Genomic DNA, 23086 nt, shown 5'->3' on the forward strand with positions numbered 1-23086 from the left:
CTTTTTTCTTTTTTCTTGGGGGGGGGTCCGGTTGTGGGGCCTGAACTCTGGTCCCTCACCTCTTCAGCTCAAGGCTAGTGCTCTACCACTTGAGCCACAGCGCCACTTCTGGCTTTTTTCTTTTTTCTTATGTGGTGCTGAAGAATCGAACCCAGGGCCTTGAGCATGCAAGGCAAGTGCTCTACCACTAAGCCACCTTCCCAGCCCCTGTTTCTGTAGTCTTCTAAAATGCTTTAGACTGCACAAAAGATAACTCAAAAACTACAGTTTAAAAGAACACTAAAAAAGCACTTTTATCACTTAAACAGAACCAGGAAAAGAATCAAATATGTCTGATGTACAAAAGTACAAACAACGTCCAATGGATGTGCCCTGCTTATTAAAACACTGCTTCAATTTACACAAAAACACATACCATTTTAACTATTTCTAATTTAAGAATCAGGCAAACTCCCTGTGTGAGTAGGAATTTATAATGATCACCTTGCGCACCAAGAGCTGTGAACTGCACTACAGATGGTGCCTTTTGCACCACCTTGCTGTTAGAGCAATCTCTGTCTTCAGCTATAAATCCAATTAAGAGTTCTTTTGTCACAGAAGGACAAGGTCCTTATCAGGTGCCAGTTTGGCATGGAGCTGTCACATAACTGCAGCTAGCAACCTAGGAAGTCACTGGTGTAGTCTACAGACAACTAAATTCAGCAAATGTTATGTTGGGTTCAGAGACATCCTGCCACCTAGGCTAGGAAAGCAGAGAGAACATTCTTCAATGCACCTCTCACAAAGCTCCCAAACATAGCCAGCCAGTTTGGAGCTCAGAGATAACAAACACATGTTCTAAGATAGGCCAGCTTCAGGAAGACTGTCTGCTTTTACACAGACAACACCAAGACCTTGTGCGTGTGTGCATGTGTGTGTGATATTTGCACACAAATACATATAAAGAATATGTATATAATATATAGTGGATTCTTTTATTTTTCTTAGATGGTGTTACTGGAGTTTCAAGTTTGCACTTGCTGTTTTATCCTCAAGGCTAGCACTCTACCTCTTGAACCATAGCTCTACTTCCAACTTCTTTGATGTTTAATTGGAGATAAGAGTTTCCATGGACTTCCCTGTTTGGGCTGACTTCAAATGACAATCCTCAGATCTCAGCCTTTTGAGTATTTGGACTATAGGGTGAGCTGCCAGTGCTGGGTTCTGCTTTGACTATTTTAAAGACAGGGTCTGGCCTTTGGCCTGGGCTAGCCTGGACTATGGTCCTCCTAGTGATACTTCCCACCATAGCTGGGATGACTAGTAAGCATCATAATTCCCATTTTTTCCTGTAGGGGTGGGATTTCCCAAACTTTATTTCCTGGTCTGGCCCTGCAACTGGCAACTCTTGATCTCAGCCTCCTGAGATCTCAGCCACTGACCCTGGTTTCAACTGCAATCCTTTGAGAGATTTTCTCTGAAAAAAAAATGGAAATTTTTCCTTTATGTATATACTCCAGAGTCTCTAGAAAAGGGAAAAAACCGTAGGGATTGTGCCCTCTAGAATACATTTTAGGAAAGAAAAAAGTTCTAATCCTTATTCCATTCTAGAAGATTTGTTTTTCTCTAACCAAGACTCCTAGGCTTCTCTGCCAAAGGGGAGAATTCCAAAAGGCTCTCATTTGAAAATGAGACTACTTCACCCTTATGCTCAAAGTCAGTGAGGCCCACAGACTGTAGGCTATTGATCTAACACAGCTGTTGGCCAGGCACCAGCTGGATGCTTTGCCCATTCCAGTGGGGCTGCTCACTGATAAAGACTCAAAGTCAGTGAGGCCCACAGACTGTAGGCTATTGATCTAACACAGCTGTTGGCCAGGCACCAGCTGGATGCTTTGCCCATTCCAGTGGGGCTGCTCACTGATAAAGACTCAAATCCCTTCAGCTTTCACTACTATCTAATTTCTCATTACTTGAGTGCTAGGTAAATTTGATGGTCTACCTTTTTAGGGGTTTCATCACAAAAGTGATGAAAACTAAGAGAATAAACCTAATGGTTCCCACTGGGCCAGAGAAAATATTTTTCACTCTATGGTTCAGGGGTGGGAAGCAGAATTTGCCTTCAGTGGACTAAATGAATAATCTGGTTACCTCACAGGGAATTCCAGGAGAAATCCCTTCTGACAATCTCAGTAATTTCACTGGAATGCCTCTTGCACTCAAGAGTTTCTAACTAAGCCATTGGTTTGGCCTCAGAGTCCAAAAAGTCTGCAAACTAGAAAATGAATTGTAACCTAAGGAAGTAACAGCAATGACTTCTTAAAAATCTAACATGTAGGGCTGGGAAGTTGGTCCAGTGGTAGAGTGCTTGCCTCGCATAAATAAGGCCCTGGGTTCAATTCCTCAACACCACATAAGCAGAAAAAGCTGGAAGTGGCACTGTGGCTCAAGTGGTAGGGCGCTAGCCTTGAGCTGAAGAGCTGAATGACAGATAGTGCCCAGGCCCAGAGTTCAGGCCCCAAGACTGACCAAAAAAAAAAAATCTAACATGCTTCTCTAAAAACTGAGTCACTGATTTGTAAATGCAGTGCTCAAGGAATATAATCTACACCAATCACTTAAATAAGCCCAGTGTCACTACTCAAGAGAATAAAGTGGAGTCAATTACGGAACTTACTCTAGGTACTACAGAAAGCAGTGTCACCAAAGATTTGAACACAGGTTTGGATTTACTCTTAAAAAACTTGTTATTCCTTCACCTTTCCACCAACCTCCCTTTCTATAACTTGCAACTCTTGGATCTTTATGCTTTACATTTCTGAAATCTACCCTGTCCCAGCCTTCTTCTCTAAATGTTTCCTCTCAAAACAAGTCTTTCAGACATCAAAGGAAGTGTCACTGTTGATTCCACTCTATTTTCCCAAGTCTTACTTTCTAGGACTCATCTCTCTCAATCCTAAAGCCCCACTTACATCTGAAGCTAAATGTAGCAAACACACATGATTTTCAAACTGTAAACCTAACTACTTTTCTATTAAAATGTTCTCACCAGTGTCACCCAAACTGTTAGCTAGAGTTCTAGGCTGCCAATATGTTACTAGAGGAGCAGCTTCAGCAATAAGGAAGCACAGACCTGTCCAGAAAGTTCTCTGAAACTCTTCCACCCCTGTCCCAGGTTAGCAGCGGTAAAGGCAGAAGACCACACACCACATGCACTGGGCAATAGTGCTAGCCCAAGCTAGTGCTGGTCTGGCTTACTTACCTATAGACGACTGCAGGGATGCGCTTCCAGGACCTGAAGCTTGCTACACTTTCTAGTTCTTTGTCAGTGATCCAGGCAGGCACAATGAGCTCTTGTGGATAGCTACCACATAATCTAATGGATGAGAAAGAGGGTGTGGGCAGTGGAGAGACAGATGAGAGATGATCTGGGGTAAGTCAACATGGGAATACAAATTATGCTATCACAAAGCCAGTTAGGCCAGTTAACTTTTGGTCTTCTAAACAGAAAGGGCTGTTCTAAGTGTTTGCTTATACTATACACATTGGTGATATTACTGTGGGTTATTCCACTTGATGCTACCTTTTGATATCTGGAAATATAACAGTGTAAAAAAGAGTTGAGGGACACTGTCTTTACTTTCTATACTAACTGTTGTAACACACATATAGGTCATTTCTAACAACTATTTCAGGTTTCCAGAGACTTCTTAGGATTAACTAAGATTCTTTTATTTTAACCAGACTGTCCTAATTACAGGTAACTGGTACAGCCAGGAGTGTAGCATATGCTAGCCTATGTGCATAAAAACTGACAGTCCCATCAAGCAAAGTGAGGAATGTAAACATGCTATTGGTCCCAATTTCCATAGAACATACTCCACAACAAACTATACTCTGAGGAAAAAGCTCTATTTTCATAAAGGAAGATGCTAGCTAGCTGCACGCCAGTCAAGTTAGGGGCCTGGGAACTAACACTTCTGATAGGTTTTTATTTATAGGATAATGCCTCTCTATGGGAAAACTAAGCTTCTTTCTTAATATGAAGAGAAATAAGACCTTCAATTCAAACACTGGAACATGCCAACTATCATCTCCATACCTCCCCCTTTCTATCCATTCCTATGAATTATTAGAAGTAAAACTCCATACAATGGTTTAGGAAGTGAGGTTTGATCATTTTACATTAACTATCTCTTAGGTTCTCATTTCCAGAAGCTGATATAACAGGAGTTTAAAAGCTACCAGATTACAGTGACTATAAGTAGCTTTACAAACTTGGTAACAAATGGCCACTAAATCCTAAAAATAACCTGAAACACAGTATTCACTGACCAAGAATTTTACTCCTTTTTTTTATGCTCAAGAACAGATATGATTCCCTCTTTTCCTTTATAGTACCAAGAATGTTTCAAAGTCTTGAAGACTGATTTTAAGTAAAATGTAGATTCAAAGACAAGAATTTTTAAAAGCCACATTAGGAATTGAAAAAAAAAAGTTTGGTGAGTGAGGGCTCTAAGTTACACTGGACACATACATGAACATGTTAAACTGGAGCCCTTTTGTACAACTATTTGAACAATAAATATATTAAAAACAAAAGTTTAGCTTTGGGCTAGGAAGGTAGCTTAGTGGCAGAGTGCTTGCCTTGCATGCATGAAGCCCTGGGTTCGATTCCTCAGCACTACATAAGCAGAAAAAGCCGGAAGTGGCGCTGTGGCTCAAGTGGTACAGCGCTAGCCTTGAGCTCAAGAGCTGAGGGACAGCGCCCAGGCCCAGAGGTTCAGGCCCAACGACTGGCAAAAAAAAAAAAAAAAGGTTTAGCTTCACTTTTTTGACTATCAAATTTTCTGAACATTACAATCATTATCCTATAGGTACTACGCTACACAGCCCTTCAACAAGCACTAGGTGCTTCCTTAGCTTATCACTATTGATAAGCAGGTGCCAGTGCAGGGAAGGTGAGCTGCGGCCAGCAGAGCTTGTGGCAGCCTCAGACTCTCTAAGTCCTGTCTCTTCTCTATGCTCCTCCACCTTTCCCTATCATGTCTCACAGAACACTACCGTTCTGAGATTAAAACAATCCCAGGTTCTTAACTCCTTGGCTAAGGCCCATGTTAGAGTGTATACAGTAGTTAATAATTTCCCAACAGAAAAAAATGATGGGTAGACACAAACAGGCCAGGAAAATTGGCTATGGTAATTTGAAGCAACTCAGGGGTCTGAAAGATTAGTGCTACAAACTTTAAAAGGAAAAGGATGTTTTATAGAAACTTGCATTACCAAAAATATAGTTATCTTCCTCCCCCACTCCACCATAGTATCTATATGTTTTAAGGAAACACGTTAACAGGTACATATTTAATAATAATAGTGTTAACATATAAATGGCTTAATGGTCATAGCTGTGAAGTTAGTTTAAGATCAACATATTAAAGAATAATATACTTAATATATTAATACATTAATGTATATTAATACAGAGTAATACTTAATGTCTATTTCATAGAGTCTGGAGTAAAATGGCAAAGACCAGCTCCTATGAGATCATGGTTCCTTATCTCTAAGGTGACGGCAAGCAGTAATGAGAACAGTGGAAACTGCCTGCCTACAGAGAGGTAAGCACATTATCTAGACATGCTTGTATATGCCAAGAAGAACAGAGGCCTGAAGGGGACAGAAAAACACTTTCAGGATCTTGTTAACTAAGGATCACTTTCTACTTCAGCAAAGGGAACAGAAGGTTAAAGAAGTATGCTAAGATCATGCATTTAGACTTAATAAATAAAACTATTTTAAAGGAGAAGTATTAGGTTCAAATTTCTGCCACCTGAGAATTGAGCTTTCTATTCTGGCTGTGAAATACAGTCTGTAGGGACCCACACAACTCACTTGTACTTCTCATTAATATTGGAAATCCTCCAGGCGTTGTTCATATCAAAACCCATCCGCTCCACTTCGTTCTTAAACCTTGACGTTACATGCTCCCCTAGGGGCCAGAGAAAGAGAGAAAGAGAATGAGAGAGAGAGGGAGAGACAGGGAAAGAGAGAGAGAGAGACAGAGGGAGAGACAGAGACAGAGAGACAGAGAAAAACAGACAGCAGAAAATAAGAAATGAATACCATTTTCTGAAACCATAGTTACTTTGTTATATTTTTAAAAATTCAAAGGCAGGAATTGTATAAATAATAATATATATTTAGTTTCAGTTTTTAAAAACCAAGCAAGTTAAGACAATAAGGAGACGATAACACTTATTAAGAATTATACTATCTCATTTCATCTCCACTAGTGACTAGGAGGGCAGCATCACAGAGCTCATTTTACAGACAGACAGGAGAGGCTTTTATGGCAATTGTTCTATCTTGTCACTCTGGCTACTTTTTCTACCTCAACAATCAGATCCACAGTATATATAATAAAAAAAATTGAAAAGATCATTAAGAGTGATGGAAGGGGTGGATTAAGAGGGTAGCTCATGCCTGTAATCCTAGCTACTCAGGAGGCTGAGATCTGAGGATCACAATTCAAAGCCAGCCTGGCCAGGAAAGTCTGTGAGACTCTTATCTCCAATAAACCACTAGAAAAACCAGAAGTGGTGCTGTGGCAAGTGGTAGAGCGCTTGACTTGAGTTGAAGAGCTGAGGGACAGTGCCCAGCCCAGAGTTCAAGTCCCACAACTGACAAAAAAAAAAGAGGGATGAGTAAGATTGGTAAGAATGTTCAAAGGGGGTGACACTGAGCAAGATGCACTATATTCATAAACTGCTTTGTTGAATGGCAACTCCTTTGTACAATTAACTTTATATATAAATATATAATATATATATTCCCCCCAAAAAAAGATCATCAAGAACAGTTATGTAGATCTATGATCCTGCATCAAAACCTTTTTTCAGTCAGATTTAGAACTTAAGAGTTTTCTGAATTTTAGAATAGTTTATGGTTAAAAAACAATTGGAGCACAATCTCAATAGATACTAGCTAATCACACATTGATGTTTTCCAGTGAACTACAATGATAATTCACACAAAGTGGGGAATGGTCATATCAGCTCAGCTCAGGTCAAATTACCAAAAAAGGATAAGAAAAGCTTTTTGTTTTCTAAGCCTTTTAGATTACCTAGCTGCAGTAAGTAAGTGGTTAAGGAATCAATCCTAACTGCCAGTATTCAAGAATTCCAGGAAATATCCAACTACTAAGAAAGGACTGAGCATCTATAAGAGCACCCATCCAAATAAGTATAATCTACATTTGTCCTAATAAATTTGCCTTTTCTTTAAGACAATATTAAAGGTAGAGACATCATAAATCTGAAATGCTTTCTTTCTTGAAAACAGTCTTAGGGAAATAATTTTATTAAAATAAAAAACATTTGCCAGGCGCAGTGGCACACGCCTGTAATCCTAGCTACTCAGGAGGCTGAGATCTGAGGATTGCAGTTCAAAAGCCAGCCCAGGCAGGAAAGTCCATAAGACTCTTATCTCCAATCAACCACCAGAAAAACAGAAGTGGTACTGTGGCTCAAGTGGTAGAGCACTTGCCTTGACCTGAAGAGCGCAGGCCTCAATTCAAGCCCCACAACCAGAAAAACAAAAACAAAAAAGCATTAGCAGACTTCTAATATATATAAATTGGCATTACATGTTGTAAATAAATATTAGTGAAGGCTGGAAGAAACCACAATAACAAATAAAAGCACAAAACGAACTGCTTTGTTGATAGTATAAAGCTTTTCTCTCCTTGGGAGAAGAGTTACAGAATAGGAAACAGCAATTACTTGAATGAAGGACAATTCTGTAAAACTACTTCCCATTTAAACTGTTTTTCTTGAGCTTAGCTAGGTATTATATGCTTCCTGAAGGAATGCTATAAAAAGATGAGGTTCAGAGATGTAGGGAGAAGTAATAGCTGAGTATGTCCATTTGAAAAGTTTTAAAAGCAATGTGGCAGGTTTGCAAATAGGAAAAAAAAAAAAAGGCAACTTATCTGAATTTGGGTACCATCTGTCGACAAATACAAGAAATACCATTGGGAATACTAAACCAGGAGTTTTCCACTCAAAATCTAAAAGCTATAAAATTGACAACTCAATTAATTAAAAATGTTATTTCCAGCCGGGCGCTGGTGGCTCACGCCTGTAATCCTAGCTACTCAGGAGGCTGAGATCTGAGGATCATGGTTCAAAGCCAGCCCGGGCAGGAGAGACCGTGAGACTCCTATCTCCAATAAACTACCAGAAAACCGGAAGTGGCGCTGTAGCTCAAGTGGTAGAGCGCTGGCTTTGAGCTGAAGAGCTGAGGGCCAGCGCCCAGGCCCAGAGTTCAAGCCCCACGAACGACAAAAAAAAAAAAAAAAAAAGTTATTTCCCCCTCCTACTACAAAAAGAAAAACTATATTTTTAGTGGTTTTTATATCTATTTTAAGATACACAGATACTAAAGAAATCTTGTGAATTAAAAATAACCACTGGCAAAATAACAAGTACTACAACAACCACCACCAGTAATATTCACTATTATAGACTCAGTACCTAAAGAAAGGATTTGAACCACCATTCAGAACACAAAATTCTGAGCTATACAGAGAAACACATACTAATTAGTAGTCATAGAAAATCTGTCGTTTCAAGTTTCTTGAGAACAGGAATAAGTTTTAATTATTTTTTATATCCATAAAAACAGTGATTTTACAAATTTTGAAAATGGCCACTACAGCCTACAACAAAAATTAATTTTTCTATTTAGGAGGCCAAGATCTGAAAATCACAGATTGAATTAGTTATTATGTTGCAATAACCCAACTTGTTTGTTTTTTTTTTTTGCCGGTTGTGGGGCCTGAACTCTGGGCCTGGGTGCTGTCCCTCAGCTCTTCAGCTCAAGGCTAGCACTCTACCACTTGAGCCACAGCGCCACTTCCGGCTTTTTCTGCATATGTGGTGCTGAGGAATCCAACCCGGGGCCTCATTCATGCAAGGCAAGCGCTCTACCACTGAGCCACCTTCCCAGCCCAACCCAACTTGTTTTAAATACTGAGGCTGTAAGAGTCTTTTGTCTAGTTTCATATTTTTATTTCTCTTCTTGGCTTCTTCTATCCCAAATGAGAATTTGTTCCTTTTCAATATTTAGTGGTTTTTGTATCATATACAATCCAACAATAGACAAGACTTCATTTTCTGAAGGTTTTCAAGAAATGTACACTTTATCAGTCTTTAATCTGAAAGAAATTTACCACCCAAAGCCAGTTCCCTGGCTGATTCTGTATAAATGTGAGTACTCAAGTCCATAAGGCACAGGTGCACACAGGCCTGCTATAAAGAGACTGCCTCTTACTCCTTTTGTTTTTTTGGTTGGTTGTGAGGCTTGAACCCTGGGCCTTGACACTGTCCCTCAGCTCTTCAGCTCAAGGCTAGCACCCTACCACTTGAGCTATAGTGCAATTTCAAAATTCTTTGTTTTTGTTTTTTGGAGACTGTAACTTACTCAGCAGGTAAAGTAGCAGACCTATCCAAAGTCAGAAGAGGCAATTAGTATCCCTTCCTGATTTTCAACTATGTTAGAAAGAATAATTCTTTTTGGGATGGGAAGGTGGCTCAGTGGTAGAGTACTTGCCTTGCATGCATGAGGCCCTCGGTTCAATTCCTCAGCACCATATAAGCAGAAAAAGCCGGAAGTGGTGCTGTGGTTTAAGTGGTAGAGCGCTAACCTTGAGCTGAAGAACTGAGGGACAGCGCCCAGGCCCAGAGTTCAGGCCCCACGACCAGCAAAAAAAATAAAAAGAATAATTCTTTTTATGTATCAAAGTCTTAGTAAACCCACTAGACTCACACTGTTTGAACTGCATTCAAGCCAATAGACAAAGAGACCACTGTATACCAAGCAATATTAAGACCAGAGCCATACGCTATTTATTGATAAACAAGAAATACTTAATGGACAGCATAGAGATGTCAGAGAGGTAGACATGATGCTAGTGAGCTAGTAGCTGAACTGATCACTATCTGTCAAGACTCTAGACTGAAACCCTAGCACAGAACCCACCAAAAAGCTGGCTACAATGAAGTCAAAGACATGAAAGAAGCTTGGAACTGTTGAGTCTATAGCTTGTTTGAGTCTGTCATGGGACTAAATGTAGAGTCAAAAATTTAGCCAAGATGTATGCAGGTTTCACAAGGGAACTTCTTTCAATACTGATTAAAATCTAGAGCTATGGCAACAGTATAGATGGCTTAACTGTGGCAGGCACAACAGCTAGACATCAAAATTTATATGAATGCCAAGGCAATGATATAATTTTCCAAGTTCCCAACTCTGATTCTTCCAGCCCTTAGATAGGCTAGGCAGAGAACCCGTAAGAGGCTTTATGAACTGCTGAAAGTCTCAGCCTGTGCCTGTGATCTCATGTACTGGGCAGAGTATACAAGTGCATCATCTGGAAATACCTCACATGTTGTTTCAACCTTATAAAGACATGGATGTCTGGTATGTTCATATTTTGGTTGAGTAATGCTGAAGTCACCAACACTCAACAACAGTGAGATAAAAGAACCAGGTTAACTTGTTTTAAAAAATACCACTACAAAGCCAGGTGCTACTCAGGAGGCTGAGATCTGGGGATCACGGTTCAAAGCCAGCCCCAGCAGGAAAGTCGGTGAGACTCTGATCTCCAAAAAACCACTAGAAAACTGTTAGTGGCTCTGTAGCTCAAGCAGTAGAGCACTCGCCTTGAGCTGAAGAATAGTGCCCAAGCCAAGAGTTCAAGCCCCACACGACCGATAAAAAAAGAAAGAAAAAAAAACCCACAGTATTTGTTTTTAATCAAAAGCAAGCTTTTTCTTCTGTATTCCACAGTGGAAATATATAAAAGAAAAAAGCCATACATATATACATGGTCAAATCAAGTCACTAAAATAAGATTCCATATGAGCAGTAGCAGGTTTCCATTTGTTGTAGACTGTGTATTTTGGGAAAAAATAGAATAGCCTTAGAGAATTTCCATTACCAATTACGATGGCATGACCTTGTACTTCTAAGATTTCAAAAGAGTTCTCATAAGCATATCACACAGGTCTCAAAAGTTTACTAAACTGACCTCTGCAGCATTAACAGATTTCAGGATATGCATATCACTTTGGAAAGAAGAGCACAAATAACCCCTTTGAAGAACAAGGAAAATAAACCATGTAAAGTGTTAATAGCTTGTCTGGTATTATTTTCACTTTATTAGAGCACAGATTTAAATTTCAATTTCTTAATTTCATGTATCTTCGTGTATTACAAGCAGATGAAAAGACAAAGAACATTGTGGATATCTTGGTGGCTGAAGACTACTAGCTATTATTATCAGGAAGTGAAAGGCTTGGCTGAGGATGTAGCTCTGTGAACAGACTACTTTGCTTAACATGTACAAGGTTCTGGGCTCAAGTCCCAGAACCAAAAAAGCGGGGAAAAAAAAAGAAAAAAAGAAAGAAAGAAAAAGAGGATCTTCTTTTTCTAATACCCTAAGAGTTGACTCAAATCCAAAAGGAACAACTAAAATTATCAAGGGAATAAAAGTCTGCAGGTGTGACAAAACAAGATAGAGAACAAGCACTGTTGACTAAAAGCTAGCAACCAAAACTTGGAGAAGATCTTTTCAAGTTAGGGGTCTTAAACCACAAGTTGGGACTTTGGGTTTTTGTTTATTTATTTATAACCCAGGACCTTTTGCTTAGTAGGCAAGTGCTTTATCACAGGCTGTTTGTTCCTTTAGCCCTTTTTAAACTTCTGTTATATTTTAAGTCTTATATTTTGTCTGGGGCCATCCTTAGCCTGCAATTCTCTTACCTATGGCCTCCTGCCTTGCTGGAATCACAGACCCTAAGGTATCATGCCTGGCTTATTGGTTGAGATAGGGGGTGGGGGGAAGGTGCGTCCCATTAACTTTTAGCCTAGTGGCTTTGGACAATAATCTTCCTAACCCCCAGCTCCCAAGTAGATGGGATTACGGGTGTGTACCACCAGGCCTGGCTTGTCTTCTGAGATAACACCTTGCTAATCTTGCCAAGGCTAACCTCAAACTATTATTTATCTCCTGTACCTCCCAAGTATCAGGGATCACAATTTTGTACCACGACAGCAGCGTCAAATCACAATTCTTTCATAATATGATACAGCAAGATGCACACCTCAATTCATTATTCTAGGAGATGGTTGAGACTAAAATTTTAATAAGAAGCAATGATAATAAGACACAACTCAGCAAATATTACATGTAAGATCTGTGCATCTCAATGCCTAGACAGAGGGAGTAAATTTGAATTCTGAGGCTTTCCTTAGGAGGGGTACATCTTTGTTTCATGCTTCCTGTTCACAGATTTCAAACGATTCTCAAAAACTGAGGACTAGTTTTAAATCCTACATTTGTTATTGACTAGCAGTGGGACTTGGCAACCTGTTTTATCTCCAGACCTCCTTTTCTTTGGATCCTAAAAGAGATACTAGGCTGTCCTGTCTGACAAGATCAGGAAGACCAAATGCATATATTATATACAAAAGGGGGGAGGGAGGGGAAGGTATATATGAAATCATCTTTTAAAATAATATAATTTTTGTATAAGCACCTTAATTAAATAGAACAAGAATCTAAACCAAAAACTATCACCAATGATGGGTCAGACAACAAAGAAATGACCAGTCAAGCTTATAAAACTGAAGACTCAATTTTTTTTTATTTTAATTTTAATTTTTTTGTGAATGATGACTCAATTTTTTAAAAAATCCTGTAAGAGTCTTGAAAATGTTTACAACTTAGAAGACTTTTTGCTTCTAAGTCTGACACACTGTAAAGTCCATGCTGGAACAGCATAGTTTATTTATGGCAGCATAAAGTTTATTTAAAAAAAAACTCACATGCAAAGGAACAGCATGATCTTGGTCAAAGCCATTTGAAAAAGAAAAAGACACTGAATGGGACAAAAACTGTGTAAAGGAGTCAGAAAACTTGGGTTCTAGCCCAGACTCAGTATCTCTATATACATCCTTAAGGAAGATATTCAGCCTCTCTGGATCTGTTTCTTACTTATGAGTTTAAAAAAGAGACAAAAGGTAATCTATGACTTGAATTTCTATGGGAGTAAAAGGTTATGCTGTATTACACTATTCCCTGTCCTCATGTGTGTATCTATCTCATGTTCTTTTTTTTTTTTAACCATCACAACCATGTTTATTGCAGCATTATTTACCATAGCTAAGATATGGAACCAACCCAGATGCCCCTCAGTAGATGAATGAGTCAAGAAAATTATATATGTGTGTGTGTGTGTGTGTGTGTGTGTGTGTGTATGTGTGTGTGTGTGTGTGTGTGAATTCTATGCCTCCATCAGAAAGAATGATTTTGCCTCATTTATTAGGAAATAGAAAGACTTGGAACAAATTACATTAAGTGAAGTAAGCCAGACCCAAAGAAACATAGGTGCCATAGTTTCCCTTGTTTGTTTGTAATGACTAGTACACGTCTAGGACAAGCAGAGAAGGTCAAAGGCTATGTACATATGACCACATGCTATCTCATGTTCTTTTCCCCATTCTCTAATCAGTGATCTCCTTGTTTAACCTTCAAAATCTTTTTAAAACTCACTTTAGACTTCCCAAACATATACACAAAACTCATGACTTTCTTCCAATAGTCTTAGACAATACCTACATACCTTACTATAGTATTTAGCAATAGAATGAATGCCATGTCTAGTATTCTTACCTTCCCCTGGAAGAAAGGAAACATCCTAGTAAGATTAGGAAAATAATGAGCACAGGCTGGGTGCTCCATAAAACATACTTTGATTAGATACACAATGCCAAGACATCCCACTTCATGTTAAAGCTTTGTCCAGAATAGCCTGCTAAGGCCTTGGCCGTTTTCATACTTTAGATAGGCTTACCTGGTCTGCACAAGTCTCCATGCTGCTCTTTTTCACTGGCATAGACCTCCATGCACCAAGCATGGTAGGCAAAAGAGAAGAGATCTTCTATTTTAGCTGGTGGTCGGATTGCATTGTTCAGTCTCTTAAGCCAATCTTGACATTGCTCAAAAGTTGAGAACTGACACCTTTGCGAAAACCAAACAAAAATAAAAGGAGACAGCTATTATCAAATTTTAGAAAGGCCACCACTTCATGAGTGCCTATATATGATAAAGTGACAACTATGACAGATAAAGCCATCAGAAGTGGTCATTTACAAGTTTACTACTATTTATCATAAAAACAAGTCCAACAAATTTTAGCCAGTTCTGCAAAATGTCAGAAAGTTGAGAATGTAGAAAACCTATCCTCTTTAAGACTGAGTAATAGGAATTATTAAAGTAAAACAGCAGCTTTCTCTTTTATGAATGAGATTTCATTCTCCTTTGGTTTTATGGTGTTCCTCTCAGAAATACGTTTAGAAAAACCCCTTTGGTTTCTTTATAACATAACAGGCCAAGCTAAAAAAAATAAACTACAATACTACTTTTAGCCCATGACAAAATAATTAAAATTTGTCTATTTAACAATTAGGATAACAATCTCTTCAGATCCAAAGTAAAATAGTGTATACTGAAACTTTCATCAGTAACCACGCAGAGAACAAAACAATTCTATTATCAATATATAAATTGAAGGGGTTAAAATAATTAGTGATTGGGCTGGGAAGGTGGCTCAGTGGTAGAGCGCTTGCCTTGCATGCATGAGGCCCTGGGTTCGATTCCTCAGCACCACATAAGCAAAAAGAAAAAAGCCGGAAGTGGCGCTGTGGCTCAAGTGGTAGAGCGCTAACCTTGAGCTGAAGAACTGAGGGACAGCGCCCAGGTCCAGAGTTCAGGCCCCACAACCGGACCCAAAAAATAAAATAAAATAAAATAATTAGTGAAAACTGAGTCTTTGAACAAAATGATTCTTTGAGGATTTGAGTTCTTAAAAGTTTTTGAATGCAGTATTAAAAACTAAGAAATCAATAAGAAAAACTTAAGCTAATTTTTAAAACCATCAATGGTAGCCAGTATCAAAAATAATTCAAATCTCGTAGACTAAAAAGAAACTTAAATATTTATCTTAAAACTAAAGAGGTAACCAGTCAATGATGGCTCACATCTATAATACTAGCTGCTCAGGAGGCTGAGATCTGAAAATCACTGTTTGGAGGCAGCCTGAGTAGAAAAAGCCTTGCGATTCTAATCTCCACCTAACTAGCAAAAGCTGGAACTGGAGGTATAGCTCTAGTAGTAGAGTGCTAGCTATGAAACAGTGAAGCAAGAATGTGAGGCCATGAATTTAAGCCCCAGTACACACACACACACACACACACACACACACACGTACACACATACGTACACACACACACACACACACACGTACACATACACCAAAATCATTAAAAGTCCCTTAAACATAAAAATTCCCTGTTTCAAGATGGCTCATGAACAAGACAATATACCATATTTTACTGGTACCCCAAATAAGTCAGAGATTAAAATTTTGAAAAATTAAGTTTCTAGAGCTACTAAGTTTACAAACATATTTCCAAGTATTATTTTGCATCTGTTAATATTAGAGCAGATAAAAATTTTCATTAGTGGATGCCAAAATTAAAAAGAAATTTTTATGAAAAGCAGATATTTGCAAGTTTTTAAAGTGCTTCCCATAGACTATTAGTTGCAAGGAAGAAAGTATAGAAATTATAGCAATCAGACCAGAATAAGATTATAGAGATCCGACCAAAATAATCAAAATTCACCAATGAGGGAATATACATAGTACTACAATTAAGAAATACTGGGTAAACATAAATTGACTAACATTCTTTTAAAAAACTGTATCCTTCAAAATGTGAATGTTATAAAAGACAAAAAAATGGATGTGGAAAATGTTCTAGAATAAGGAAGGCCACAGACTCATGTCAGTTATATGTACTGCCTGACCCAGACTCGACCCGGCAACTGAATAGGAGGAGAATGGTATAAAGGACATCATTAAGTTAATCAGTGAAAATGAAACAGGGATAGTAGACTGGATAAAAGTATTATCAGTGTAAAATTGTGAAGTTGATAATAACTCACAGTTATATAAGAAAATACTCCTAATCTTAGGAAAGCATATTATTTTGGAGTTAAAGAACCATGGTTATATAACTTTCTCTAATTGTTCAAAAAAAAGAATCTCCATATCTGTCTCGTTTCTCTCTGCCTCTCACACACATCACATCACACCACACCACAACAAGCAAATTGGAGTAAAGAGTTAACAACAGGTGAATCTAGATAAATGGTATACTGGTGCACAATTTTGTGCGCACACGTACACATGCATGCCAGTCCTGGGGCTTAAACTCAAGGCCTAAGCACTGTCCCTAAGCTTTTCTGCTCAAGTACACTTGGCCACTCAAGCCACAGCTCCACTTCTAGCTTTTTAGGTAGTTAATTGGAGATTAGAGTATCATGGATTTTCCTGCCTGGGCTGGTTTTGAATCACAATCTTCAGATCTTAGCCTCCTGAATAGCTAAGATTACAGACAGGAGCCACCAGCGCTTGGATAATATACTATTTTTATTTTTGCACTTTTTGTAACAAATTACTTCCAAACAAGAATCAAAAAGCATCTATCAATGTAGTGAAAAACATGCTATAAACATAAAATAATTCAGGTATCAATTACTCAGGTAACATTCCTAACAATATTGACCCTCAAAAGCTCTTTTGCTAGGTTAACAAACCACATATCCACTCTTTATTTTCTTGCAGTGCTGGGGACTGAATCCAGGATGTTATGCATGTTGGGCAAGCATGCCACCACTGAGCTTAATGTGCTTATCACATTAAAAGCTGCACAAACACACCACATACCTGATAACTTTACAGTCTTTGCAAGTCAAATGAAGCTGAAATATATCACGGCATTCAACAGTTTCTATGAGCTGTAATGGAACCTGTAATTAAAAAGATGAAGTCCTCTTAGTCAAAACAGCATTGGCTTTGCAGTTCTTCAGTGTGCCCAACAAGAGTGATGAGAAAGATATACAGGGGAACAAAGTAAAGAGAACTACAAATTTAGCTGGGTCCATAGTATTCAAGTGATTTCCTCAAGAGTAATTAGGACTTCCCTTTCCCTAAATCAATGGCCTCAAGTCAGTCATAGCCAAAGAGAATGAAGGAGAGGCACCACCTTTAGAAGAACAGGGAAAGCTATCTCTTTAACATCAAATTTACAAGCTAATCTCTCAAAGTACTGCTTTAAGATTCTAAGCAGGGCACTAGGGGCTCACATCTGTAATCCCAGCTACTCAGGAGACTGAGACCTGTAATCTCAGCTACTCAGGAGACTGAGATCTAAAGATTTTGGTGTAAAGCCAGCCCAGGCAGGAAAAGTCTGTGAGACTCTCCAACTAATCCCAGAAAAAGTAGGATGTGGTACTATGGCGCAAGTGGTAGAGTGATAGCCTTCAGCAAAGAAGGAATCGAGGGACAGCACCCAGGTCTAGAGTTTAAGCCTCAGGATTGCGGAGGGGGGGGGGTGTTTATAGTGGCTACTACTTAAAGGTATTAGAACATCAATCTTGTCTTGCCTACAGAAAAAAGCTAAGATCAGACTGCAAAATAAGACTCTTGCTTGTTGACTCTTTTTTTGTCCAAGACCAGGACTTGAACTTGGTATCTGATGCTTTTGCTCACTGGCCTGTGCTCTACCAAGTGAGCCACACCTCCAACCCCTACTTCTTGGCTCCCTCAAATAACAGAATAATTTTATGGCTTAGCATAAGCCTTTCAGAAAAGATCTTGCTAGAAGTCTAAACTGCCTGAAGTTTACAAAGAAAAGATGACAGGATAGGTGCTGGGAAGGTGGCTCAGTGGTACAGCGCTTGCCTTGCATGCATGAGGCCCTGGGTTCGTTTCCTCAGCACCACATAAGCAGAAAAAGCCAGAAGTGGTGCTGTGGCTCAAGTAGCAGAGCACTAGCCTTGAGTTGAAGAGCTGAGCAGGCCCCATGACCGGCAGAAAGAAAGAAAAAGGAAGTGAGAGTGAGAGAAGATGACAGGACAATAGCTGTTGGTCAGGCTCTCTGTTCAGTAGAATAGACCTGCGGGTATCAAGTGGAAAGGAGAAGGTGTCAGATAGTGCTCAAAGAACCTAATACTGGTGAAGTCCAATTTGAATTAAAAGACATGTGTGCTAACTAGGGTTTGAACAAGCTACAGTGGTTCCCTCCCTGTCAATCTTATCAGCCACAGATTCTACTGAGCACAGAATGCTTACAGTAGTGGATAGGGGATACAGAAGGAAGTCAAATAGGAGGGAAAGCATCTGAACAGGGTGGGTATCCTCAGGGTGACATGAGGATCCATCCCCAGCCCCTGAAATTATCCTGACTCAACCTTTGGTTTTAAAAAGCAATTTCTAAAATTTCAAGAGAACAGCCTAGTAAATAAACAGATATACGCATTCCTTGGAAAAAGGATGGCTTACTTGTGTCTTGCATTCTATCAAGTCTAGCCAAAGTGTGGCTCTGGGAGTTGCAAGTAACATTCCAATAATTCTTGTTTAGCAATAAGAAAAGGGAGCCAGTCTCCTCCTTCAAGGCAGAACAGACAGAGAAACAAGAGTGCTCCCTACACAGTGTGGCTTCAAGTCAGCTGAGCCAGTTTCAGAACTGGCTTCCTGTAAACTCTTCCCCACCAATAAAGCTGCCAGAGCCAGCAGAGAACTCAGAACAAGGATGCAGGATCAAATAGAAGTCCATGTTAGAAGTCTGAAACAAAGAAACAGAAACTGGGACACAGATTAAAGAAGAGAAGAAAGCAAAATATTACTCAGATAAACGGGTGGGAGTTGCTGTTTTTTTTGTTTTTTTTTGTTTTTTTTACCTCAAGGCCAAAGCCTTCTTGCTACTAAATCTATAATCTACCAAAAAAAAAAAAGAAAAAGAAAAAGAAAGAACTCCCTCACAATTTTAATAGGACTAGAAGAGGAAGACTAAGAAATCTTACCTGTATTCTGAGAAAAAAGTTTGGGGCTCATTGCTTTTGTTTAAGTCCTTAGCCTTAAGGTGTTGTGAGAAACTATGGCTGATATAGCTAAAAAATCAAGAACTTATCCATCTAAGAAGGAAAACAAAAAGTCCTATCAGCAGGGATAAATTACAAAGGAGTAATATGAAAATCAAGATAGGAGATTAGAAGAGGACATTGATTTGTCCTCAAGCTAGTCTTATTATAGGATTCTCTGTAATAGCCTCATTGCCCATCCCCCGATATACTAGTGACTGCCAGATTGGCAATTAAGAAGTCTCAGTTTCAAAAATCTTGCCAAAGCCAGGCACCAGTGGTTCATGCCTGTAATCCTAGCTACTAATGAGGGTGAGATCTGAGGCTCGTGGTTCAAAGCCAGCCGGGGCAGGAAAGTTTGTGAGACTCTTATCTCCAATAAACCACTAGAAAACTGGAAGTGGCGCTCACCTTAAGCTGAACAGCGCAGGGACAACGCCCAAGCCAAGAGTTCAAGCCCCACGACCAACCAAAAAAAAAAATTTTCCAATTAGGATTTTGCCTGCTTCCTAGTTTCCTTGTGTGAAGTCTCCAGCCTTCACTATGACATTGAACTCTGCTTTCTGAACTTCAGATGGTTACCATTTAGGAAGTTTCATGCGAGGGCCTGAAAAGGGCCTTCAGTGGAGTAAGCCTTACAAATTCATTGTGAGGGGCTGTTCTCCCAGCAGTAACCTGCATGCCACATTTCAATATCCTTCCCTTGAAGCTAGAAAAGATGAAAACCACTAATGCTGGACAGTGAGATGAAAGATTATCAGCTTCTGTGACCTTGCCACAAATTCAAAGATCAGGTGAGTCCTACATCTCTGCTACTGGACCAGAGCCTAAGAACTTGTGCCTGAATGAGCTTCTAGAGCAAAACATTCCAGAGCATGCAAAATATCCATTACCTAAACTGTAATATACAATCTAATATATAATTTCCACATATTTTAACTTTTATTCTTAAGGAGGAAAAAAAATGGCTCCTACATTTCAATCTGATTGGAGATTCTAGCATCAAAAACAACTTTTTATTTAAGTCACAAATATAGAAAACAGTAGATTTTAGTACTCATGCAGATTGTCACAAGGCAAGTTGAATATGTAGCAAAAATAGGAACATACAAAAGAAATACCTAGTTTTCTTTTGCTCAAGGACAGTGCTCTACCACTTGAGACACAGCTCCACTTCTGGCTTTTTTTGGTAGTTTATTGAAGATATGAGTCTTACAAATTTTCCATTATTTGTATTAGAATACAGTATTTCCTTTTACTTCTTTCTACCCAGTGGTCCCCTTTAATTCTCTATCTACAGATTGCCTTCTCTTTCTTCTAAAAAAGGTAGGCAGGACTATGTACCTTTTCCTCTTATACCCAACTAAAACTTAGGATGTTTTTTTTCTATGTTTCTCTACTTAGTATGTTTCTATCTATGTTTCTCTACCTCATTAAGACCTATTCCATTTTTCTTGCTTTCTCAAGTTTCCTCTCATGTAGGGGGAAAAAAATCTCTTGCCATTTCTATAAAGAACAATTCAAGTGCCAATTTCCTTGCTAGCCCAAGAAACATAGCCACTAAACTACAAGTGAGCAGCAAGACTAGGCGGGAAACCATGTCTAGCCTGAACTCCTTTAGCCATATATGGTCTGCTTTTCTTCTCAATTTCCTTCTATTCTGTGTGAGCTATACTTTAGTTTTCTTTTGGTTTTCTTTCACAAATAAGTGGCTTCTCCATCAGGGATCTTCAAGAGAGGAAAAACAAATTTAATTTGAAAATTCCTTAGAGGCAATTTCATCTGTAGCAGAATAGTAGGAAATCTAAAATCACTTTAAGTCGTCCACAGCTCACTGACTCAGCGTCTCTTAGCAACTCATTTTCTGTTTGCTTCTTTATTTTCTACCTGCTAGGTTAATTCTATCATAATTTCCTACTATAAATTTCATCAAATTCATGCTCAAACAATGTATCAAACACAATCAGTGCTGTTAATCAAGTCTTCAAAAGGTGAAACATTATCATATAAGCACCAAAACTCATAAGCGCATCAATTCAAATAGCAGAAGAGTAGCTATTTTAATGGCCATGCAAAGGCATCAAAGATCCAGTTTGTCATCATATTCTACTATATTTACTCACTCAAATCATTCTGTGTATGTATATACATGTGTGCACAACCAAATGTAGAAATGGGATAATTTTCACCTTTCTAAAAACAAACACTCTCTCTATGCCTTGATGGGAAGTACTAATCTTATATACATATCTAAGGTGGAAATGGCATATCTGAGTGAAAATTAAGAATGTGGAGTCTAGGCCTGGGAAGGTGGCTCAGTGGTAGAGCGCTTGCCTTGCATGCATGAGGCCCTGGGTTTGATTCCTCAGCACCACATAAGCAGAAAAAGCCGCAAGTGGCACTGTGGCTCCAATGGTAGAGCACTAGCCTTGAGCTGAAGAGCTGAGGGACAGCCCTCAGGCCCAGAGTTCAGGCCCCAGGACTGGATCCCCCCCCCAAAAAAAAGACATGTGGAGTCTAAAGTTCACATCTGTAATAAACTATGAGAGTTTAGGAACTAAATATTTTTATTTCAAAACCAGAGCAGGAAGATTGTCACAGATTAAAAGGCAACACTGCTGTTGTTCACCTTAGATATAATACAAAGTATCCTTCTTGCACTGGTTTCTCAGGCCTCCCCTGATGCAGGAATGCTAGGCCAAAGAACATTAGATCTTAACAAAACCTCCTCTAGAACATGCAGAGTGAGTTGTTAAACAAAGGGGAATGTAAAGAAATGGTAAGGAAAGGTATTCCCAGAAGCTGCACTAGAGGCCTTTGTCCTAACAGACACTGGCAGATCAGCCTAGAGACCCAAATTCTAATGTCCTCTTAAATGCTAACACTGATTATCTGACTTACTTCTACTTAAAACTCAAAGTCTACATTTTTTGAAGGTCATTAAGGTTATTATTCCACAGCTTATGTAAAGTCTTTTCCCCACAAACTTCTCACAGCACACCAACTAGAACTTTGGTAAGAGGGAAGGGACTCATGCAGAAGAGACACATTTTGCTGATTTGCGAGTGAACAAACATCTGACATTCAAAACCAATTTATTCCAATCAGACAACAAGTGCAGCATCCACCTAGGATTTCTCATGCTACTTACTGGGATTTCAGAAGGAGCAGATTGAGAAGCAGTCTATTAAATTACACAACAAAAAAATGTTTTAAATCCCACTCGAACACTCATGACACATAATTTCTCTAACATTCAAAGAAATATACCTGTGTGTGTGTATACATATATATATCTAAATATAGTTTGGAAAAATAAAAACTAGGAATAATTCACACTTCAAATACTACAAAATGAACTCTACTCAGTGGTTTTTTTACTCTAATAACTGAAAATTTGATGTTCAGTGAATGTGTGATTAATATTGTTTATGGTTATAGATTTTACCAGGCTATAGATAGATTTTACTCAATGTTCTGTGAAATTAAAAAAGAATATATGATATCAAGGGGCTATTTAAAATTTGATGGAGGAAAAAGAAAATCTTGATGGCAAGTGATTTTGTCATGTGCTAAATAATGTAAGGTGGGGTAGGCCACAGCATAGATTGCACATCTGGGTCCTACTGGTTTAAATGGGTTTGATTTAGATACAATAATCTTTAACAAGAGCCTTCCAATCATACATATTTTGCTAAAATGCTTATGTGCTGACAAAGTAAAAAGGGACAAAGAGGTACTACCACCAACTCTCTGATGTCTATCCAGGACCTGATGCAGGAAATTGCCTGGTGTAGCTTCAGGTTTCAGGCACCTTACACTGTGGTGAGGTTAATGTAATGGTAATGTATTGAAGTGGATAAATGTTATTCTCTCAATAGGAAACGTCTGATGTCCCTGTGATGTCAAAAAAAAAAACTTTTGCACAATTATTTTTTGTGAAAAATCCATTTCTTTGGACTTAAAAAGTGACTTGTCAGTTATAAGCCTTAGAAAGTTATAATACAGGGGCTGGGAAGGTGGCTCAGTGGTAGAGTGTTTGCCTTGCATGCCTGA

The 23086-nt window shown here is 38.8% G+C and overlaps 1 protein-coding gene across 4 annotated transcripts in view; it reads right to left on the reverse strand.

Moving 5' to 3' along the window:
- Nucleotides 1-23086, reverse strand: part of Mtmr3 (myotubularin related protein 3) — a 65880-nt gene that overhangs the window by 23608 nt on the left and 19186 nt on the right. For all 4 annotated transcript variants that reach the window (XM_013014425.1, XM_013014427.1, XM_013014426.1 and 1 more), the window contains exons 5-8: nucleotides 16836-16918; nucleotides 13899-14065; nucleotides 5872-5968; nucleotides 3242-3355 (exon numbers count right to left, since the gene is read on the reverse strand). In XM_013014425.1, coding sequence (XP_012869879.1) covers nucleotides 3242-3355; nucleotides 5872-5968; nucleotides 13899-14065; nucleotides 16836-16918 — 461 coding nt within the window. The remainder of the gene's footprint in view (nucleotides 1-3241; nucleotides 3356-5871; nucleotides 5969-13898; nucleotides 14066-16835; nucleotides 16919-23086) is intronic.

This window comes from Dipodomys ordii, unplaced genomic scaffold, assembly GCF_000151885.1.
Source record: "Dipodomys ordii isolate 6190 unplaced genomic scaffold, Dord_2.0 Scaffold23, whole genome shotgun sequence".
NCBI lineage: Eukaryota > Metazoa > Chordata > Mammalia > Rodentia > Heteromyidae > Dipodomys > Dipodomys ordii.